Source organism: Stenella coeruleoalba (assembly GCF_951394435.1).
Source record: "Stenella coeruleoalba genome assembly, chromosome: 3".
NCBI classification, from domain to species: Eukaryota; Metazoa; Chordata; class Mammalia; order Artiodactyla; family Delphinidae; genus Stenella; species Stenella coeruleoalba.
The window spans coordinates 156,313,327-156,330,349 of record NC_137148.1 but is presented as its reverse complement, the minus strand read 5'-3'; the positions used below and the strand labels follow the sequence as shown (position 1 = coordinate 156,330,349).

General features: G+C 37.2%; 1 protein-coding gene across 3 annotated transcripts in view; it reads right to left on the bottom strand.

Annotated features, from left to right (window-relative positions):
• Positions 1-17,023, bottom strand: part of RNF130 (ring finger protein 130) — a 133,111-nt gene that overhangs the window by 77,459 nt on the left and 38,629 nt on the right. For all 3 annotated transcript variants that reach the window (XM_079917476.1, XM_079917475.1, XM_079917477.1), the window contains exon 3: positions 7,223-7,473. In XM_079917476.1, the coding sequence (XP_079773602.1) occupies positions 7,223-7,473 (251 nt within the window). The remainder of the gene's footprint in view (positions 1-7,222; positions 7,474-17,023) is intronic.

Below are 17,023 nucleotides of genomic sequence, written 5' to 3'. Positions count from 1 at the left end.
TTCAGCAAGCTGATCTGAATGTATGTAGGGCACCTAATTAGAGATCTCCATAAATATTTAGATATATCATCACTTCCACTTCTGAACTTTCAAAATGTCCTGTAGCAAAAGTAAAAAATATCTTTTCCTTGTGTTTGATAATAATGTCAAATATCTTCATTGTAATATTTTTCTTGGAACTTGGCTTCTGTGTTACTACCTTCTTTTGGACCATCCCTTGAGTTTTAAATACCTGCCTCAACATTTCCCATCACTTTGTGACAGGTATACCTCAGCTATGATTTTGTTCTCTTACTTGAATCTGTCTAAAAGCCATTTTTCCCCCACCTCTTGATTTTGATACTATTTGCGTCATGCTGACTCAAATATCTAAGATGAAGCACAAATTCCTTTTGTGAAGATCATTTTTTTTTTTAAGATCCCTTACCGTCACCTACCATGCCAGGTACTTAATAATAATGTGAAATAATTATGATATTTATAGTAACTAAGATTTATTCAGTACATACCATGTGCTAGGTACTGTGGTAAGTCCTTCACATGTACTGACTCATGACACCTTCACAATCATTTTATGAGAAAGAATTACAGTATTCCCATTTTACAGAAGAGGAAATTGAGGCACAGAGAGATTAAGTAATTTGCTCAGATTGAGAGTTGGTAAATATGTCTTATCCAGACTTCCTGAAAAGACTGGAGGGAGGAAGTGTCTTGGGAATCTGCAGTTTTTGAAAGTTAAGGAGGAGGAGGAGGAGGAGAAGAAGAAAAAGAGGAGGGGAAGGAGGGGGAAAAAGTGCCCCCACATGATTCTTTTGCATACTAAAATTTGAGACTCACTATACTAAGTATAAACTACCAACCCTAGCTTCCAAAGCATTTCCCATAACCCTCTACCCACTCATATTCTCCATACTTCTGACTTTAGTTAATAAAGTTACTCAAGTTTCCACCTCACCACACACAGAACATTACAGAATGGGACAAAACCACAGGGATGCATCATTTTATTATACAAAGGAGAAAACCCAAATCCAGAGAGAACTAAGGTGATCTACCTAAAGTTAGTAAAAGTGCTGGGACCAGAAACTTTGGTCTCCTGACCTTCTAGTCCAGTTCTTTTTCCATTATAAATGCCTAAAAGACTTCCCATATTATAAAATATGAAGGGATATTGACCATCAGGGGCTAGATTAATTTATTTCACTTGGTTAAAGACATCAAGAATACCAATGTGAACACTATTCTATATTTGGGTGCAGAGTATCCAAAAGTTTTAAATTGGTAGAAAACAATTTAAAACAGCTTATACTGCTTAATTTAACAGGAATGATCTGTTCAAAGCCAGATGGTTCACAATATGTTGATGGCAGGTCACTTTAATGAGACTCATCTCTGGTTTCTGTTCAGTCATCAGAACTCTCCCATAAATACAGAATTAGGTCTATATCAGCAGATAATAGGGCTTTCTTCTTTTAGACACTGGTGAAATTCAGGTGCTGTAAATATAATTTTTCCCTGACTGAGATAACTGTCTTGTAGTCAGCACCTTCTTTCATTCACTCTCTCATCACTACTACCTTTTTCTCTTTTGCCTGAAAAGAAGTATCCCCAACAGTTTTCCAAGGTAACCATTTGTCTGTGCCCCTATCCTTCCCCCAGCTCTCTACATAACCTTGCTTTATTAGTATTATTTTCCTTTGCTCTTCAATATTTTCCTCTTTAAGAACTCTTTCCCCCAAGCCTCTCCTAATGGAAAAGAATCTTTTATCACTCCACTGCTAAAAAACCTTTGCTGACTCCTTACTGCTTAGAGAGTAAAGTCTAAATTTTTCAGCATGAGAGTCAAGCCCTTCATCTTCTAGTGTCAATATGCTCATCCAGTATCAGTTCAGTCTCAGGTCTCCTCCCTACTATTTCTGATGCCATTCAACTCTTCTGTCTCTCCTTTTATCTCCCCACAGCTCTGTGGAAAATGATCCCTTTGCCTGAATTTCCACCCAGTTCCTGTCTGATGAAGTCTTATTCATCCTTTAAAATTCAGCTCAAATGTCACTATCTCCTCTGGATAACACTCTAATAATATCACTCTGCTCCAAAAGAATAACTCTTACACTACACGGTATTTTGATTACACCTGTCTGCCTTCCCAATAGAATGTAATCTCATTCTTTAATTCATTTAAGCATTTATTGAGATACTGTGACATGCCAGGCCCTGTGCTAAACCCCAAGGATGTAGAACTGAATATCTTAGAAACACTCTGATCTCAAGAAAAAAAAAATATATATATATTTTTGCGGTACGTGGGCCTCTCACTGTTGTGGCCTCTCCTGCCGCGGAGCACAGGCTCCAGACGCACAGGCCCAGCAGCCATGGCCCACGGGCCCAGCTGCTCCATGGCACGTGGGATCCTCCCGGACCGGGGCACGAACCCGTGTCCCCTGCATCGGCAGGTGGACTCCCAACCACTGCGCTACCACGGAAGCCCTCAAGAAAATATTTTGTGCTAGAAAAACAAAGTCTTAAGCTTTGATATAATGTTTAGAAGGCATATAGTCTCTGAATATAGAAAGTGGTATTTATTTATGTAAATTGATCATAATAGCAAGACATAAAAAGAAAGAACACTTGCAATATACTTAAAAAGTGGTAAAATAATACATTCTCAGTTCAAAGATCTAGTTTCCTTTTCTAGTTCTTCTGGAATTGTCAATCCCTAAAAAACATAATAATATTCAATCTACCATCCAACTATGAAGAAATCTGTCCCTTTTTGACTACCTAATCTTTTCCTAGGGGAAAAACCTTGACAGTATGCACAATAACTTCCCCCCTTCCAATCTGGAAGGAAAAGACTTTTGAACCCACCATTTTTGAAGATTATACATGCAAAGTACTAGCCTTCCTCTGAAGAACATTCAGTGTTCTTCCATGCTCGCACGTGCAAGTGCATTCTTCAGTTAGCTATCTTCTGAGATAAAAATGGGCAGCAAAAGCGTATTTCATTTCAGTAACCTTGAGATATGTATAAAGTCTAAGAATACTGCATATACATTTTGGCAAGAAGCTATAACGAGTTTTAAATACCTAAAACCATATGCATTTTCAGGGGATTTCCTAAGAAGACCTTCTAAACTCAGTAGTCCTAGGTTATGGAATTTTTTTATACCTGCCTTATTCCTCAACAGTAAAGTAAAAGTTTTATTGTTCTGGTTTGTCAAACTTGACCACTTTGGGATTAAGGGTACAATATTAACTATGTAATTGTGAACAAGTTTACATTTCTCAGAAAAACCTTAAGTACCCTTTCAATAAAACACACCAAACATCTATCCTCTTGTGTGGAATAACTATCACTGTCTTATTAGAAGGTGACATTTAAGTTTACTGTCAGCCATCATCTGACCTATTTGTATTCAGATGTATTCTAACAAGTTTTCAAGAAGAGCAACCACAGATACCTGGCAGTACACTAAAAAGCCAAAGCATTTGATTCTTATTTCCAGTATAAAATGGTGTCAATTGTGTACATTACACTGTGCTTAGAAAGTTATTCACAACACATGGCTCTCTTTGGTAGCATATTCTGTAGAAAGAACTGCTTCACGATGACAGTTTGTGGGAGAAAATGAGTCTCTCCTTAAACTCACTTATTTTTCTTCACTAATAGTTCTGGTTTCTCTTTTAAAATAGCCAAAGGTTTCAACCAGTTGAGTTGCTGCCACCTTCGTATTAAACTTTAATAAGCTAAGCTTTTTAAGCCACATAAAAATTTCATCAAGTGCTTCTCAACCTTAGGAAAAACGGAAGGAGGAACAAAGGTCAGAATACCACTCTGCTACAGCAGCGTCTGGAGAAGAATGCTTAGGAAGTCTGCGCGCAGTCAGCCGCAAAACCAGTTCCCGTTTGTGGCCTGCGCCAGATGGTGACTATGCTGAGTCCTTCATCACACACAGGCCCCATGGTGGGTGCTAATTAAAGCAGTACCGTCAAAGAGCAGGCTCCTGGGACAAACCATTTGCTTTTTTCAAAAGTCCTTGAGATGCACTACATTCAAACCAATATTTTAGGGTTTTCTTGTCAAGAACACCCTTTTAGAGCTACTCTTGATCATTTTACTTTCACTCTTTCATGATGGCAATATATTTAAAAAACACCTTTAATTTATTTTAAAAAGGAGTATAGCATGCTACTTAGTTATATGAAGTTAATAACAGAAGGAACAGATGAAAGAGTTGAAAGAGGTGACTTGTTGCTGGGAAACAAGAATTAGAAGGAGGAAAAGACTGGGCAAAGAATCAAGCTTTGTGGTTTAGACAAAGGTGCAATACTGGACAGACATAAGCAAAAAAAGGAACCTCAACCTAAACCTCACACTTTACACAAAAATTAATTCAAAATGGATCATGGACTTAAATGTAAAACTTTTTGAAAAAAATTAGAAAATCTTTGGTATCTAGGGGTAGTCAAAGAGTTTTTTTTTAGACTTGCCAGCAAAAGCACAATTTATAAAAGGAAAAACTGATAAATTAAGCTTCATCAAAATTAAAAATTTTGCTCTTCAAAAGACCCTGGGAGAAACTGGGAGAAAGTATTTGCAAACCACAGTTCTGACAAAAGGCCTGTATTTTGAATGTATGAAGAACTCTCAAAACTCAACAGTAAAAAACAAACAACCCAGTAGAAAATGGGTAAAAGACACGAATAAACATTTCACTGAAGAGGATATACAGGTGGCATTTAGCACATGAAAGATGTTCAACATCAGTAGTCATTGGAGAAATGCAAATTAAAATCACAAAAGAGATATTACTATACACCTATCAGAATGGCTAAAATGAAAAATAGTGACAACACCAAATGCTGTCAAGGATGCAGATGAACTGTATCAGGGATACATTTCTACTGGGAATGTAAAATAGTACAGTTGCTTGGGAAAAGAGTATGGCAGTTTCTTACAAAATTAAATATGTGCTTATCATAATAACTCAAAAAATTGCACTCTTGAACATTTATGCCAAGGAAATGAAAACTCATGTTCACACAAAAACCTGTATATGAATGTTCATAGTCACTTTATTTATAATAGCCAAAACTGGAAACAATTTTGTTAACCAAGTTATAGTACATCCAAGCCATAGAATACTACTCAGCAATAAAAAGGAATAAACTATTGACATATAACAATTTGGAAGGATCTCAAGGGAATTAGGTTAGATGAAGAAATCCAAACTCTAGAAGTTAAATACTATGTGATTCCATTTATATAGCATTCTTGAAGTGACAAAATTACAGAGTGGGGAACAGACTAGTGTAGTCAGGGGTTATGTAGGGGTGTAGGAGAGAGGTGGCTGTGGCTATAAAAGAATATGCACAAGAGATCCCTGTGATAATGGGTCTGTATCTTGACTTGGTCACCTGAAACTGCACAGAACTATACACACACCAGCACAAGTTTAACTGGAGAAATCTGAATAAGATCAGTGGATTTTATCAATGTTGATATCCTGGTTGTGATATTTACTGTAGTTATGCAAGATTTTACCACTGGGAGAAAATGGGTGAAGGGTATTTGGGATCTCTCTGTATTATTTCTCATAAACGTATGTGAAATGACACCTATCTCAAAATAAAAAACTAACAAATGTAAAGGACTGGTATTCCTGACAAAAATGCATATAACCTGGATCTAATCATGAAGGAACATCAGACATCAGACAAGCTCAAATCCAAAACAACTGGCCTGTACTCTTCAATAATGTCAATGTCATGAAACAGATTAAAAGAGACGTGACAACTGAACACAACATATAATTTGACTGGATCAATCCAGGGTTTTCTTTGCTATAAAGGACATTATTAAGATAATTTCACAAAACTTAGAAAAGGTCTATAGATCAGATAATGATATTAATGTTAATTTCACTATTTTGATAATCATACACTGTGGTTATATAAGAGAATGTTCTTGCTTTTAGAAAGTACACAATGAAGGATTTAAGGGTAAAGGGGCATCTTATCTCAAACTTACTCTCAAATGGTTAAAAAGGAAATATGGTAAAATGTTAACAGTTGGAGAATTTGGGCAAGGAAATACTTTATATTACTCTTGCAACTTTCTGTAAGCCTGAAATTATAAATAATAAAAATTATCATGATAAAAATTTTAAAGATGTACAGGATGCTGCACAGAGCCTGGCACACAAATGTTCAATAAATTATAGTTTTCAGATATTTTATACATATTTTCAGATGCAGAAACAAGTTGAGAAGCTTAAAGAACTGTGCAAGAGGGACAAGGGCAAACTGGTGGTAAGGTTAGGATTTGAACTCCACACCAAAGTCTGTGCTCTTTTCACTAGAATGAGGAAGGATGAAAATTTCACACCCCTCCATGGGGACTTAGATGTACTCTGAGGAGAGGATGGTGTTATATAAAAATTGTCTTCAAACCACTCTCCAAGCAATTTACTTCTTAGTGTCCTAGAAAAGCATAGGACTGGTAATGGGACCTAATACCTCAAACCTGGCTCCAGGGTAGATATTCTATATATAGCACATCAAACAAACTAAGTAATAAACTCACAGAAAACCATCTGCAAGCCCTTTACTACAGGGCAGTATATTGTCTTTTCTGTTTTTGTTCATTCATCTGAAATCCACTGCGCTGGTCAGTGGAATTTCTAGGATGACTATCTAGATATATCTCTTCTATTGGTCCTTCCCCACCTCATCACTGCCCCATGGCTAAGCTTAAATAGGACAGATAATTTATTTTTAATTTATTTTTTCTGAATAGATAATACATAGTTCAAAATTCACATAGGAAAAAAATTTCACATGGAACAAAAATATATATAGTGAAAAGTCTCCCTCCCCCACCCTTCCAACTCCCCTGCCACTGACAACAGATGTTACCAGCTTAAAAATGCAACTTTGTAATATTTCTTCAAATTACCAGAATTAGCTAGATCACACTATGATATTAAGCTAACCATTTACCTGGAATATTCCAAGTGATCACTGTAAATTTAATAATTTCTCCATTTAGGTATTTCAAATATCCTTAAAATACTTGTATAGATATGTTTTCAACATATTAAAATGATTGAGGGTTACCACTTTTTTTAATGAAAAAATATTCATATTATGTATGATTACAACAGATGTCTATGAATTATGGCCAGTAAGCATCAATCAATATAGAGTACTGGTAGCTCACCTGGTTCCTGTCCCGGGCATTTGTGTACCTGATCTTCTGAATGAAGTAGAATATAAGCCATGCTGAAGAAATAATCATCAAAACAATAAAGGATATTGACACGAAGACTAGAGAGCCACGGCTGAAGTTCTTTGGCGGCATTCGAGTTCCAACTGCTATTGTCATTTGTACAGAGATGTTTTTCTCCAGGTAACTCAAAATATCCTTACCCCTCAATTCTGTAATCATGACAGCAATAATATCTCCAGTGCCTGTAATGTAAAATAAATATATATACTCAAGTGACATTTAAAATTTATAGAACATCAAATATATAAAAATGCTACTTAGCAAAACTACTGTAATTTTTGCTAATGGCAAGGGTTTTCAGATTCAACTTTTCAAATGAAATGAAGTTGCAGTTGGGTATGCTGGCACCAAGTGGGAACAGAAACTTGTTGTGTACTACTTAAGACTTAAACGCACTTAAAGCATAAAATGATTGCAGTGTTAAGAACCATATTAACTTATCTCACAACTATATTTAAAAAACAGATTATTAAATCAGCCAAATGTAACAAAAGATGGTACACAGCATTGTATTATACACCAATAGAAATGTGATAAAATCATGGCAGGTTTTCACTGTAAAACTTTTTCTATCTTAAAATGTTCTTTCGAGAGTCCCAACTCCTTATAAAAAGGTGGAAAAGCATTTATAGTATAAAAATTGGTACTTTTTACATTAATTTTTCTTACAAATGTTTATGGAGCACCTATTGTGTGTAGAACTAGCACAAGGAATAGAAAGAAGCAGAAGTACAGGATATACAGTTTTATAATTTCACTGACTTAGGACACAAATCTGATAATAGAGTTCCAACAGCAAAATGCCAAATGGTGGTTATCTTTGATCAATAACAGTTGAAACTAACTTTGATCCTATGTGTAGGTCAGACTGGAGGAAGGTTCCTTTTTCATTTACCCCAGAAATCTTGTGGAAATCAAACCCTTCCTGAGAAATGCCCAAACTTTAAAACTCTGGACTAGTCTGGCATCAAAATATTTGCTGCTTCTAACAGCTGTCCAGAGGTTCCGCTACAGCCACTATCTAAGTTACTTATAAGGATGTTTGTAAGTTGCTCTCCTAGTCGTCCAGTTCTTTCAATTACATAAGCAGTAATACAGTAAAGGCAAGTGACTCTCTCTCCTATGCACAGCATGAAATTTCTACCCCTTTCCTTCTCCAGAAAGGGAATAATTTACCACTTTCTTTTAAGCAAAAAGAGAAGCCTTTCTATCACCAATCCAGCTGTCAGTGATCATCCTTTCATAAGTGAAGCTGCCTGTGGCAACATGCAACTTTTACAATAGGCCTTCTTCAAAGAGCCCCGAGACTGTGGGGGTCAAAGGAAGGAGAACAGACATTTTATTTTGGGAAAGAGAAAATTATAACCATTTACTTAAATGTGAATAAAGTTTGTGCATATAAATGTAAACCACCAAAACAAAATCAAAACCCCCCAAACTTGCCCTTTCGAAGGCTTCAATGACTACTACTACTAAATATTTAGTTTATATGTTTCATTTATCATATTTAACTAAAAGGACTATCCTTGTACAATGTGCAGTCAAAAGATCATATACAACTGAAAAGAAATTTAATAATAAAAAGTTTTAAGAAAAGTTTAACCCAATGGAACATACACCTTTGTATAACCTTATTCAAAATTGTGCCAGTCATTTCATCAGAATTTATCAGCAGTTTATCAGAATACTGATTAAAAATCCAAAAACAGAAAGAAAACTGCAAAATTAAAGCAAGCAACAAAGTTAACTCTAATTATCTTTCTGAAGTAAGAGTTCTGATAAGTCAGAAAAAAATCATAAAACGATGCTAAACCATTTAAAATTTCCATTTAGAAACCTTAAGTGCTTTTAAAATGTTGTTCAACAGGCAATGATCTGCAGTATAAGATACCAGGTATGGCTATAAAGTAACTGAGACGGATCCCACAAACAACACATGACAATCAGTCTCATTGCTTTATAATCACACCAGGTACAAATGGTTTTAGAAATCAGTTCTGAGGCTCCCTCTTGAAGACTCAAGCTGGAAAAGGAGGTGGGAAAGCTGCACAGGTAGCCAAGGGAACCAATCCATGTAATGTCATTCATTCAAACAACACTAAATGAGCACCACCTAATTTCAATTGGAAAGCTGTTTGGGAGAAGAAGCATTTAATTATTTCAACCATCCCTTCAACAGTATTTATTGAGCATATCCTATCATCAAGGCTCCTTAATGTTCACTTTGCAAAGAGAGTGGAAAATTATCTGCTGTGAAATAGTAGAAAAGATACATATTGGTCTCTGTCCCTGGTTCCTGGGACAAAGCTCCTAAAACCCTTGCAACTTCCTAAGTGACAGCACTAGGAGTATCTTTTGTTCTAATATTAGGTCTCTGACCTTGGTTCCTGACACAGAGCTCCTAAAAGCCTTGGAATCCCCTGGGTGATGGGAGTGTCTTTTGTTCTAATGGGGTGAATCTTGGCAGGCTCCTGGATAGCTGCAGGATGCGGGCAGGTCACCAGAGAGACCAAGCCATGAGGAGAAGCTTGGACCTTTCAGCCCCACTCCTCAATCCTCTGGGGAGGGAGAGGGACTACAGATGTGAAGCCTGCATAAAAATGCCAAAGTATTGAGGTCAGAGGGCGTCCACATTGGTGAACACATGGAGGTGGTGAGAGGATGGCATGCCAGAGAGCCCCTTCTCACACACCTTGCCCTATGTACGTTTTCACCTGTATTCTTTATTATATCCTTTATAATGAATCAGTAAATATAAGTTTTCCCCTGAGTTCTGTGAGCCATTCTAACAAATTTTTGGACCGGAGGACGGGGTTGTGGGAACCTCAACTTACTGCTAGTGGGTCAGAAGTACTGGTGACAACGTGGGACTTGCAACTGGCTTCTGAAGCGGTGGTGTGGGGGGTGGGATGTCTTGTGGGACTGAGCCCTTATCTTGTGGGATCTGATGCTAACCCCAGGCAGACAGTGTCAGAATCAAATTGAATTACAGGACACCCAGCTAGTGTTGCTGAAAATTGCTTGGTATGGGGAAAACCCCACAAACATTTGGTGACCAGAAGCGTCGGAAGTGAAGTTTTCCGTGTGAGTAGTAAAAGAGACACACAAGAGTGCTTTTTCCTTTACACCTGCTCTTGATTACATGAAAACTGCATCTGCTCTCAAAGAGCAAAGGACAATTTTAAAGGGACTAGAGAGAGGAGCCAAACACAGGTAGTCTCATGATGCTGCTACAATGGAGGAGACTGGGAAGAGTGACAGGAAAGGAGACTAAAACACTGCTGGTCAAACAAAGTGAAAAATAATTACAGCAGATCATCAGAATACCAGCAAAGGCATTAGTCTCAACCATTTTAGGTCGTAATCCCTTAGGGAATCTGATGGTAGGGCACCCCCTTCTAATTTCAGAAGAGGTTCACAGACTTCCTCATTCCCCACCCATAAAAGGTGATCTGGGCTCAAAGAACTTAATTTAAGGATTGGCTCAGACAGTTCACTTTTAAAGACTGTGAAGCCTTGGCCCAGCTTCTGGGGTGGGGTGGGGTGGGGGGAGGATATTAATGCCAGAGAATATGTAAGCTCAGGATAAAATTAGGGTTAGATCAAGTAGTGACTGATAAAGAGTTAAGAACTAGTTAGACTGTAATGATGTGAACATTCAAGGAAAGATGACAAATATTTGGAACATTCATCACCACTCTCACATCTGAAGCCCTTGACAAACAATACTAATAAATCATGAATATGGCCTCAGAATCCCATGCATTTCAACATGCCCAGCAGCCAGGATTAATTTGCCAGAGATGCCGATTAAGTAAAAACCTAGTTGCGATACCTGATTTCACCTATTTTATTGAAAACTTTCTCCATTGTTATTCTTTAATGTGAATCTGTTTCCTCTGCTTGATATGGCTACTTTAATAAACAATTCTATTCTTCTTTTGAGAATTTTCAAGCCTACAGTATAATTTCAATACTATATGAACACTCATGCACTTTATATTAGATCTGTCAACTGGTAACACTTCACCTTTTCTGTGTGTATTTATTTTTGCTGAACCAATTGAGAATAAGTTGCAAACGTCATGACATTTCCTTCTTAAATACTTCAGTATTATCTCCTAAGAACAAGGACACAGTTCATTTATCATACTCAAGAAACTGAACTCTGATATGACGTTGTTCTCCAACATACTGTCCACATTCAAAATACTTGATTCTAATAATGACTCTGAGAACTGTTTAGGTTAGTTGAGTACCCAGTACCTAATCAGGATGTGGGTACTGTGCATAGTTGTCTCTTCTTGTTAGTCTCTTCTGATCTAAAACAGGTTCCTCAGTCCCTTTTGGTCATTCACGACATTAACTTTTTTGATGAGTCCAGGCAATATGTTTTAAAAATGTCCCTCAACCTGGATCTGTCTGATTGTTTCCTCATGATTAGATCTCCAAAGTAAACATTTTTGGTAGGAATGCTACACAGGTGACGTTATGTCCTTCTAGTATGCTACATCAGGAAGCATATGTCGGGTTTTACCTTTATTGATGAAGGTGAATTTTATCACTTGGCTAATAATAATCTTTCATTCAATGCTCTGAGCACCCACTAATGCCCACCTGAATCAGTTACTATAATAGTGTTTGCAAAATGGTGATTTTTCTAACACTATGATTTCTTCTACATTTTGTAAAGTGGTTCTGTACTCAGTATTTTTCTACTTATCTTTTTTTCCTACTAAATAAACAGAACTTCTGGGTTGGCATTTTTTCTGTAAAAAAGAGTCCCCCTCCCCGCAACACTTAGCACTTCTATTTTTTAATGGGAAAAAAGGGTAAGTGGAAAAATATGGTAATGCTGCTATAATCCTGACTACAAAATCCATTTTCAGGGGCCAAAAAATGAACCTCAGAATTAACCTCCTTTGGGCTCTGAAGTCAGGATGTCTAAGTTCAAATTCCAGCATGATACTTAACCTCTCTGAACTTCAGTTTCTTCTTTCAAAAAATGATATTACCTGCAGGCTTCATGGCCGATGCTCAAAAAATGCTACAGCTTACTGAGCTTATTCTACTTGTATTATTATTACTCATGGAAAGCAGAGGAAGGCATTCTTTGGAGGAAACCACAAAGCCCCCACCACAATATTTTGGAACTCCTATTCTAATTTCTCCCACCACCTTGGGAAACACTCAGGTATCTGCTGACCAACACAATCCTCCTGGCTTCCAAGAGGATTTGAGCTTCACCTCAGGGAGTCCCCGCAGTTGGGAAGTATCAGAAATCACCATCCTCTCCCCTCAACTGTCTTCGTCACCCCGCTCCTGAGAATGACTCTCAGGGCAAGCCCAATTCAGTCGGGCAGCTGATACTTTAACTCTAGAAAGGCAGATACAGGAAAAGAGCAAATGAACTGTTTGAGGCACTAGGCCACAAGTGGAGAAAGTGCTTTTACTATAAGCTCTTTCACTTTTGTACTATAAGCTTACCTGCAAAATCCCATTTAGCAGAGGTTTTATGCCTTAATAGATGAACTTGTTTGTTAAGTTCAAATCAGCTGCCAATGTTTTAAGGAATTTTAAAGCTCTTAAATAATTTTAGGAAATTTCCCATAAAAAATAGCTCAGGGGAATGCTGCATTCCCACATTAAGTGTCTGCAATGATACTTTTATAACTTCTGATAGTGGCATCAGTTATTCCTACAGAATTCAATGACCTCTTTATATGTAAAGTAGAACACCATATATTGTAAGTGAAAGAGATTAAAATTTCTTTAAACGTCTAGAATGGCTGCTGCTGAAGGAAAAGGTAGGTGTAGGTCAGGGATTTTCTGTACTAACCTACCAGTCACATTGCACAGACTGGCTGAGCCCTGTGTGCTTGTGCCTCAATGAATCTGCTCACTTATGATCTGAGGGCTTCTCTTAACTCTCACTTCCACTGACTTAAGTCCTTCTCAGATGTTAATCTACAATACTTTCACTTATTCAAACGTAGTATATTCACTTGTGTCTTCACTGACCCCTTAAAGAATTCAAGGGAGAAAAAAAGATGTTACATTCTATTATGAAATGAATACAGCAGTAATTCTGATCAATGTGGATGACAGGTTGTATCAATTATATATCTCCTACTGAGATTTGTCAGTGGTTTTTCTAAAACATATCTGTCATGTCATTCCTCTGTTCAAAGACTTTCATGTGTCCCTTCCATCAACTAAATAAAATTCAAACTCCTTGACACTCAGGGCATTTTGGGAGGCAAATGGACCTAAAGGTAACTGATAGTCATGTGATGGTAGACACTTCTTAACCAAATGAAGCTGTCAAAGTGACTGAAATAGTGGCTTGTGATCTAAGTAGAATGTAAGTGTGAAGTGTGGAGGAGGATAAGTGGGAGAAAACAGAGAGAGAGCCCAAGGAACAGGAAGCTTCAACAAACCCAAATGACAGGAGAGGGAGAGAAAAAGAAGCAACAGTCGGAGAATAGGACACTGGAGTTGAGACTCCAGAATATAAAAATTCCAGGAAATAATGAGGCCTAGGTTCTTGGTGAGGTGGAATGGTCAAAGGATCTGAGGAAAGAATTTTAGGTTTGGGTGTTCATTCTCCACAAGGTCTGAAGTTGGCCAGGATGATTGCAGGACCATGTGTGGGTAACTCTGTCAGGAGTCAAGGCCTCTGAGAAGTGACAGGCAGGGAAGTGAATGACTGTGATAAAGGAGGGACACAGGGTATGGAGCAAGAGAATGAAAGGTGAAGTTTTGTCATTGTGGAAGTGCACTGGTTTGAGAGCAGCTGTACTGATTCAAGAAAATGCCAGCACCATGGGTATACAGCTGATGCCCACAAGGTTCACAACACTGACTAACTTGAAATTGTGCTGAAGTTTGAACCTAAACCTCCTGCCCCGAGGCTGACATACAGGAGCTCCATGTGTGAGCCACTGAGCGATTCCAGAGTTGCTTGATAATTCCTGATGATCCTCAACTGTAGTTTGTCCTCAAAAAGAACAAGGGTCTACTGAATCCTTGTTCTTTTATTCCTTGAGTAGGAAGTTCTTCAACCTCACACAAGTGGAGCAAAGGCTCAATGCCCAGCACTCAAATGTCAGTTTCTTTTCTTATACTATCTCCTGCCTATATGCGTTCATCAGGTAATCTCTACATCATAAAAAAGAAAAGATCTCAGGAGCAAAGACCAGCATGGAAAAGAAAGCCACTTTCTTCCTTCAATGTAGAGAGGCAGAAAGGTAGGAAAGTAATTAGGAAGACATCACCAGACACTAAGAGAGTCATCAAATCTTTTAGATAGAAGAGCTCTTAGGGGTCATCTTCAACATAATACAGTAACACCCTATAAATCACTGACTCTTTGTAGGTAACTGGTTCTATCCATGGGTAGTTTTAAGTATTAGAAAGGTCTTTTTTATAACTAAAATCTTGATTCCTAAGTGCCCATTCATGGCTCTTGGAAGCACCACTGAATAAACTGTATTTCATTTACTGATGGTGTAAAATACCATCAACTGTAAGGTGCATCATCACTGTATCCTGTCAATAAACTGTAAGATGCCATCAAATATAAGAAACACCTTCTAGAATCAATGAAAATTCCTCTTCTACACAACAGTCCTTCTGATAGTCAAAGACATCATCTTCCCTGGGGCTCTACCTCAATCTTTTCTCCATACTAATTATTCACAAAGTCCCAAATTATTCTTTTTTAAAAGATTTTTTAAAGAATCTAACATTTACAAGTTAGAAATATCATACAAAAACCTTTCCCCCAAACCATTCAAGAGTAAGTTACCAGCATGCCGCCACATTACCCCCAAATATTTAGTGTGTATTCTACAAACAAAAAACCATTTATAAACAGAGTACAACCATCAAAATCAAGAAATTAACACTGATACATTACTAATCTAAGAGTCCATTCAATTTACTCAATTTCCCAATAATGTCCTTTATAGCGGCCCAGATGAGAGCCATGTATTGCATTTAACTGTCATGTCTCATTAGTCTCCATCAGTCTGGAATAGTCTCTCAGACTTTGCTTGATGTTCACGACCTTGACACTTTTGAAGTCTACAGCCCAGTTATTTTGTATAATGTCCCTCATTCTGGATTTATCTGGTGTTTCCTTGTGGCTAGACTCAGGTCATATACCTCTGGCAGTAACATCACAGAAGTGATGCTGTGCTCTTTTCAGTGAATACTCCCAGGTGGCGCAGTTTTGATATATCCCATTACTGGTGACATTCACTTTGATCATTTTGTAAAAGAGATGTCCTCCAGGCATTTCCACTGTGAAGTTACTCTTTTTCCCCTAGTAATTATTAAATATTCTGTAGGTAGGTATTTCGAGACCAGGTAAGTATTCCATTCCTCATCAAACTTTCAATTTATTTTACTTTTTAGATCAGTATGAAGTCATAGTTACTATTTTTTTTTTTTTTACTTAATGGTCTAAAATACTATCATTATTCATTTTGATGCTCAAATTCCAAACTGTGTTTGATAAAACATGTTTATAGACTTTTTCCATCCTGTTCTTTTTTTGGACATCATTTTTCAATGTCTTTTTCAATTCTTTCAACAAAGAATGAATACTTCCAATATCAAGAGCAGTATGAGACTAATGTCTTCCTTCATCTGAATATTATGTTCACAAGGATACAGGCCAAGCCTTCAATATATTTTTTAGCAGCCATGGCACATGTTAGCATATGCTGAGCTTACATGATTGAAGGTTCCCAGCTGTCCTCCACTTGAACTGTTAACTTAAGCCACGTCTCCACAAAACCTTGTTACTAACTTTTTTTAAACCCATTTGCAGGCTGACCTAATGAATACTTCCTTTTTGTTGTTATATGTTCCAAGATCCACCTAGTTTTGTGTCATTTTCAAGTTAAGATACTTATATTTATGTTTTCTTATAAGTTTTTTTCAATTTAAAAAAATTTTATTGAAGTATAGTTGATTTAAAATGTTGTGTTAATTTCTGCTGTATAGCAAAGTGATTCAGCTATATGTACACATATTCTTTTTCATATTCTTTTCCATTATGGTTTATCACAGGATACTGAATATAGTTCCCGGTGCTATACAGTAGTAGGACCTTGTTGTTTATCCATCCTGTATATAACAGTTTGCATCTACTAATCCCAAACTCCCAATCCTTCCCTCCTCCACCCCCTCCCCCTTGGCAACCACAAGTCTGTTCTCTGTCTCTGTTTCATAGATATGTTCATTTGTGGCACATTTTAGATTACACATGTAAGTGATATCATATGGTATTTGTCTTTCTCTTTCTGACTTACTTCCCTTAGTATATTAATCTCTAGATCCATCAGTGTTGCTACAAATGGCATTATTTCATTCTTTTTTATGGCCAAGTAATATTCCATTGTATATATATATATACCACATCTTCTTTATCCATTCATCTATTGATGGAAATTTAGGTTGTTTCCATGTCTTGGCTATTGTGAATAGTGCTGCTATGAACATAGGGGTGCATGTATCTTTTTGAATTATAGTTTTGTCTTTATATATGCTCAGGAGTGGGGTTTGCTGGATCATATGGCAACTCTATTTTTAGTTTTTTGAGGAACCTCCATACTGTTTTCCATAGTGGCTGCACCAATTTACATTCCCACCAACAGTGTAAGAGGTTCCCTTTTCTCCACACCCTCTCCAGCATTTATTATTTGTAAACTTTTTAATGAT